Source organism: Procambarus clarkii, chromosome 41, assembly GCF_040958095.1.
Source record: "Procambarus clarkii isolate CNS0578487 chromosome 41, FALCON_Pclarkii_2.0, whole genome shotgun sequence".
NCBI classification, from domain to species: Eukaryota; Metazoa; Arthropoda; class Malacostraca; order Decapoda; family Cambaridae; genus Procambarus; species Procambarus clarkii.
Window position 1 is genome coordinate 27,410,193 of NC_091190.1, and position 6,785 is coordinate 27,416,977.

General features: G+C 54.2%; 1 protein-coding gene across 1 annotated transcript; it reads left to right on the top strand.

Moving 5' to 3' along the window:
- The first annotated feature begins 4,965 nt into the window (after positions 1–4,965).
- LOC123748373 (collagen alpha-3(IX) chain-like) lies at positions 4,966–6,360 on the top strand. The gene has a single exon (XM_069339256.1). The coding sequence runs from the start codon at positions 4,966–4,968 to the stop codon at positions 6,358–6,360; it is 1,395 nt and encodes a 464-aa protein (XP_069195357.1).
- Positions 6,361–6,785: the final 425 nt, after the last annotated feature.

Here is a 6,785-nt window from a genome sequence, read left to right on the forward strand (position 1 = left end):
TAATGATTGCATATCTTTATGTTTATTGTGTGTTGCGACATGTTTTACGTTCTATAATTATTTCCTCAAACCATACATGATAATTGCACAGGTAATTTGTGTGTGTGTATTTTATCGGAGGTTTGGGCAGGCTGTGCGGGCGGTGAGGCTAACCGCGTCAGGCCAGGCTGTAATTATCATCCCCACTTTGTGCGTGTAATTACAACCCGGTGTTGTAAGATGGTAAACACGCTGGACTTTAATTGTTGTTGACATTTACGCAAGTTTACTAAGGATTAAAGATAGTTTGGTCTAATAGCTTGCGACGTTTATGAAATGGAATTAGAATAATAACAGGGGTATGTGCGTGTGTGTGTGCGTGAGTGTTTGCGTGCGTGCGTGTGCAGCCATTGTTGAAACATCCCCCCCCCCCCTTTTTCCGCCCCAAACCCCCCTTCCCCCATCAGCCTCTCGTCATTCCTCCTGCTCCACAGCCAATAGCATCCATTACAGGATCGTACTACGCGCTAACTACGCCCCCTCGTGGTGTAATTGCCCACATAATAGTTTGATAATTGTCATAATCGGCGTTAGGCTGCGTACAAACCACCAGAGGTATTGTTAGCTTTTTTTATTATTATTATTTTCTCTTAGCCTTCTGTTTATTTGTCCCGCTTAAACGGCGGGAGGCGGCTTCCTGTGGCGTTTTTCCGCCCCTTGTGTCCTTGCTTCATAAGAGCTAGATTCGCCTGGCAGCCGGTTGATTAAGATGTTGAATGAGTTTGTGCCATATATGAGACTGCCTAAGGGGGGGGGGGAGGGGAGCCTGTGTTTGATGGGTTGTTGGGTAGGGTTGTTTAGTAGGTCAATGGTGATGTAATCAGACCCCTGCGTCTCCCGGGGCTCCAGGACTAGGGGTGGACTGGTCCACTGGTATTGGCGGTATTGGTGTGTGTGTGTGGTTTACGACCCTTTGCGTGGAATTATCGCTGTTGGGTGTTGAGCGCGGTTTCCTGCAGTTGCGTGTGTCGTGGAGGGTGGTATGTGTGTGTGTGTGTGTGTGTGTGTGTGTGTGTGTGTGTGTGTGTGTGTGTGTGTGTGTGTGTGTGTGTGTACTTGCCTAGTTATACTCGCCTATATGTGCCTGCAGGCGTGGTCGAGTTTTACTTCTTGGACCCCCGTCTTTCTTTCCGCTGGTCTACTGCAATGGTTCCTTCCTTGTGCCATTATAATATCACCCTTTTAAATTATGAATAGATTTTGCTCTTTTAGCCAAATCTTTTTTACTTGATTCCATTTGCGATTATTCTTACGTTGAAAGACTTTCTACCATGTTTGACTTTTATTTTATGTTTGTATTATATCTTCCCTTTCCTCTTTTCTAGCAACGTCAGGTCTAGTTCTTTCAGTCTTCATAACCCATCACTTGCACATCTGTCCCCCCAGGTCTTGTCCCGGGACCCTTTTTGAGATCCCAGCCAAAAAGGGTTTCCCAGCACCTATCCATGAGGTACTCAGTTTGTTACCCCTGTGTGTGTGTGTATGGTATGGTGTGTGTATGTGCCGTGTGTGTCTGTGGTGTGTATGGTGTGTATGTGAGGCGTGTATGGTGTGTATGTGTGTGTGGCGTGTATGGTGTGTGTGTGTGTGTGTGGCGTGTATGGTGTATATGTGTGGCGTGTATGGTGTGTGTGTGTGGCGTGTATGGTGTGTGTGTGGCGTGTATGGTGTATATGTGTGGTGTGTGTATGGCGTGTATGTGTGGTGTGTGTATAACCTATCATCAACCTCAGAACTTCATACATCTTAAAATATTCCCTGTGAGAACTTCATGCTGACTGCGGATGAGTATGACTCAGTGGAGTGTGAGTAATGTCATGAGGGAGTGTAGTATCGCGCCAGGATTGAGGTCCAGTAATCACGAGTTGAACCAAACCCCTCAAATGTCATCTTAAGTCATCCTGAAGCCTTATTCAGCCCCTTACTCATCCCGAGTCCCATTATCAACCGCTCCTCATAAGTTTACTCACCTATAAGGGCTTGCCTCGTAAGTTCTCGAGAGACTCCTCTTTGGTAGTGTCGTCTGTGACTTTCGGTATACTTCAAGCTTTTTTTCTGATTATACTTTTATAAGTGTAAAATGTACCTTAAACTACGTGTTTATAATTGTTATTTTATAATTGTAAAAATAATTGTATAATTGAATAATAAATATTTTAATAATACTTTGATAATTTTATAATACAAATAATAAATTATAAGTTAATAATTTTATAATTTAATAATAATATAATAATTGTATAATTTAATAATAAATAATTTAATAATTTTATAATTTAATAATTAATAATAAATTAATAATTTTATAATTTAATAATGAATAATTTTATAATTATAAAGGTACCCTATACTACGTGCTTATCAACATGGACCTTGTCCATGCTAAATATATATATATATATATATATATATATATATATATATATATATATATATATATTTTTTTTTTTTTTTTTTATCAACGCCTCTAAAAATCTTTGATGTTGTGATCATGTCACCTCTTGCACTCGTCCTTTCCAGTGTCTGTCGGGCTTGTTCCCTTCATTTCCTCGCAGCTAAGCCTCTTACGTTGAGGGGATGTATGCTTGGGGTGTATTCTGGCAGGGTGTATAGTGTTGTGTATGCTTGGGGTGTATTCCTGCGGGGTGTATAGTGTTGTGTATGCTTGGGGTGTATTCCTGTGGGGTGTATAGTGTTGTGTATGCTTGGGGTGTATTCCTGCGGGGTGTATAGTGTTGTGTATGCTTGGGGTGTATTCCTGCGGGGTGTATAGTGTTGTGTATGCTTGGGGTGTATTCCTGCGGGGTGTATAGTGTTGTGTATGCTTGGGGTGTATTCCTGCGGGGTGTATAGTGTTGTGTATGCTTGGGGTGTATTCCTGCGGGGTGTATAGTGTTGTGTATGCTTGGGGTGTATTCCTGCGGGGTGAATAGTGTTGTGTATGCTTGGGGTGTATAGCGGTGGTGTGCGGCGTCTCCCCCTTCTCTTGTCTCACTGCTTACCCGTTTTAATTATGTTTCCGGTAATTAAACCATATATAACGCCGGTTTAATTGACGCCCATCTGGTGCCTTGACTGTGTCTGGCGGACCTCCCTTGACTGTGTCTGGGGGGGGCCTGCCTTGACTGTGTCTGGCGGACCTCCCTTGACGGTGTTTGGGGGGGGAGGACCTGCCTTGACTGTCTGGGGGACCTCCCTTGACTGTGTCTGGGCGAGACCTCCCTTGACTGTGTTTGGGCGGGACCTCCCTTGACTGTGTCTGGGGGGGGCCTGCCTTGACTGTGTCTGGGGGGGGGGGGCCTGCCTTGACTGTGTCTGGGGGGGCCTGCCTTGACTGTGTCTGGGGGGGTCTGCCTTGACTGTATCTGGGGGGGACCTGCCTTGACTGTGTCTGGGGGGGACCTCCCTTGACGGTGTCTGGGGGGACCTCCCTTGACTGTGTCTGGGGGGGACCTCCCTTGACTGTGTCTGGGGGGGGACCTCCCTTGACTGTGTCTGGGGGGGACCTCCCTTGACTGTGTCTGGGGGGGACCTCCCTTGACTGTGTCTGGGGGGGACCTCCCTTGACTGTCTGGGGGGACCTCCCTTGACTGTGTCTGGGGGGGCCTGCCTTGACTGTCTGGGGGGGACCTCCCTTGACTGTCTGGGGGGACCTCCCTTGACTGTGTCTGGGGGGACCTCCCTTGACTGTCTGGGGGGACCTCCCTTGACTGTGTCTGGGAAACCTCCCTTGACTGTGTCTGGGGGGGGGGGAACCTCCCTTGACTGTGTCTGGGGGGACCTCCCTTTACTGTGTCTGGGGGGGACCTCCCTTGACTGTGTCTGGGGGGGACCTCCCTTGACTGTGTCTGGGGGGGGCCTGCCTTGACTGTGTCTGGGGGGACCTCCCTTGACTGTGTCTGTGGGGGACCTCCCTTGACTGTGTCTGGGGGGGACCTCCCTTGACTGTGTCTGGGGGGGACCTCCCTTGACTGTGTCTGGGGGGGACCTCCCTTGACTGTGTCTGGGGGGGACCTCCCTTGACTGTCTGGGGGGACCTCCCTTGACTGTGTCTGGGGGGGACCTCCCTTGACTGTGTCTGGGGGGGACCTCCCTTGACTGTCTGGGGGGACCTCCCTTGACTGTGTCTGGGGGGGCCTGCCTTGACTGTCTGGGGGGGACCTCCCTTGACTGTCTGGGGGGACCTCCCTTGACTGTGTCTGGGGGGACCTCCCTTGACTGTCTGGGGGGACCTCCCTTGACTGTGTCTGGGAAACCTCCCTTGACTGTGTCTGGGGGGGGGGGAACCTCCCTTGACTGTGTCTGGGGGGACCTCCCTTTACTGTGTCTGGGGGGGACCTCCCTTGACTGTGTCTGGGGGGGACCTCCCTTGACTGTGTCTGGGGGAGGCCTGCCTTGACTGTGTCTGGGGGGGACCTCCCTTGACTGTGTCTGGGGGGGACCTCCCTTGACTGTGTCTGGGGGGGACCTCCCTTTACTGTGTCTGGGGGGGACCTCCCTTGACTGTGTCTGGGGGGGGACCTCCCTTGACTGTGTCTGGGGGGGGGGCCTGCCTTGACTGTGTCTGGGGGGGACCTCCCTTGACTGTGTCTGGGGGGGACCTCCCTTGACTGTGTCTGGGGGGGACCTCCCTTGACTGTGTCTGGGGGGGACCTCTATTCACTATACTCCACTGTGAACCTTCCATGATTACTACATAACGCCTTGGCTCCTTCCTGAGAGGTACTCCTTCCTTGAACACTTGCCACTACACCATATAGCCTGTTTCTACCGGCTGTAATAAAAGTCACATTGAGGGACTGTCTCAAGGCCTTTCCGACAACCAAGGAAGGTGCAGTACGCCCACTTTGCGGGTGTTTCCCGTCGTGGAACTCTTAAGATAACGTTTGTATTATACCATCCGTTAGATTCTTCACCCCGGTTAAGATGACACGGGGCGTGGCCAAGGGGCGTGGACACGGGGCGTGGCCAAGGAGCGTGGACACGGGGCGTGGCCAAGGGGCCTCTGGTTGGTCCTGGCTCCCTCGGCCTCTGGTGGCTCCTGGTTTCCTCGGCCTCTGGTTGGTCCTGGCTCCCTCGGCCTCTGGTGACTCCTGGCTCCCTCGGCCTCTGGAGGCTCCTGGCTCCCTCGGCCTCTGGAGGCTCCTGGCTCCCTCGGCCTCTGGAGGCTCCTGGCTCCCTCGGCCTCTGGTGGCTCCTGGCTCCCTCGGCCTCTGGAGGCTCCTGGCTCCCTCGGCCTCTGGAGGCTCCTGGCTCCCTCGGCCTCTGGAGGCTCCTGGCTCCCTCGGCCTCTGGAGGCTCCTGGCTCCCTCGGCCTCTGGTGGCTCCTGGCTCCCTCGGCCTCTGGTGGCTCCTGGCTCCCTCGGCCTCTGGTGGCTCCTGGCTCCCTCGGCCTCTGGTGGCTCCTGGCTCCCTCGGCCTCTGGTGGCTCCTGGCTCCCTCGGCCTCTGGTGGCTCCTGGCTCCCTCGGCCTCTGGTGGCTCCTGGCTCCCTCGGCCTCTGGAGGCTCCTGGCTCCCTCGGCCTCTGGAGGCTCCTGGCTCCCTCGGCCTCTGGAGGCTCCTGGCTCCCTCGGCCTCTGGTGGCTCCTGGCTCCCTCGGCCTCTGGAGGCTCCTGGCTCCCTCGGCCTCTGGTGGCTCCTGGCTCCCTCGGCCTCTGGTGGCTCCTGGCTCCCTCGGCCTCTGGAGGCTCCTGGCTCCCTCGGCCTCTGGTGGCTCCTGGCTCCCTCGGCCTCTGGAGGCTCCTGGCGCCCTCGGCCTCTGGAGGCTCCTGGCTCCCTCGGCCTCTGGTGGCTCCTGGCTCCCTCGGCCTCTGGTGGCTCCTGGCTCCCTCGGCCTCTGGTGGCTCCTGGCTCCCTCGGCCTCTGGTGGCTCCTGGCTCCCTCGGCCTCTGGTGGCTCCTGGCTCCCTCGGCCTCTGGTGGCTCCTGGCTCCCTCGGCCTCTGGTGGCTCCTGGCTCCCTCGGCCTCTGGAGGCTCCTGGCTCCCTCGGCCTCTGGTGGCTCCTGGCTCCCTCGGCCTCTGGTGGCTCCTGGCTCCCTCGGCCTCTGGAGGTTCCTGGCTCCCTCGGCCTCTGGTGGCTCCTGGCTCCCTCGGCCTCTGGTGGCTCCTGGCTCCCTGGGCCTCTGGTGGCTCCTGGCTCCCTCGGCCTCTGGTGGCTCCTGGCTCCCTCGGCCTCTGGTGGCTCCTGGCTCCCTCGGCCTCTGGTGGCTCCTGGCTCCCTCGGCCTCTGGTGGCTCCTGGCTCCCTCGGCCTCTGGTGGCTCCTGGCTCCCTCGGCCTCTGGTGGCTCCTGGCTCCCTCGGCCTCTGGGGTGCTTCATGACTTACTTTAACCCATTCCCTAATTCTGCTTTCCCGCAATCCTTCCTTCCCTCTTTACTTCCCTTCCTTTTTTCTTCCATACCACGCTTCCTTCCCTCTTTACGTGCCCTGTCTCCTTACTTTTCTTCCTCCCCACCCTACTAACCCCCCCTTCCCCACCCCACCCCACTAACCTCCTCCCCATCCCACTAACCCCCCGCCCCTCCTCACCCCACTAACCCCTGCTGCCCTACTGTCATTCACAAGGTCCTCTGCTGGTATTAGAAGCAATCATCATTATCAAAGCTCAAGTGATTCTTGAAGGTGTTATCACCACTACACAAGCCTTCATCCTCCATCTCAAATTGCTCGTTAAGTCTTAACAAGTCTCCAGCAATGTGTGTGTGTCTTCAAGTTTTAAAACAAAATAGGAAAAAAAACAGGAAT

Coding starts and splice junctions, on each gene's coding strand:
- LOC123748373 (XM_069339256.1), top strand. CDS start 4,966: ATGACACGGGGCGTGGCCAAGGGGCGTGGACACGGGGCGTGGCCAAGG.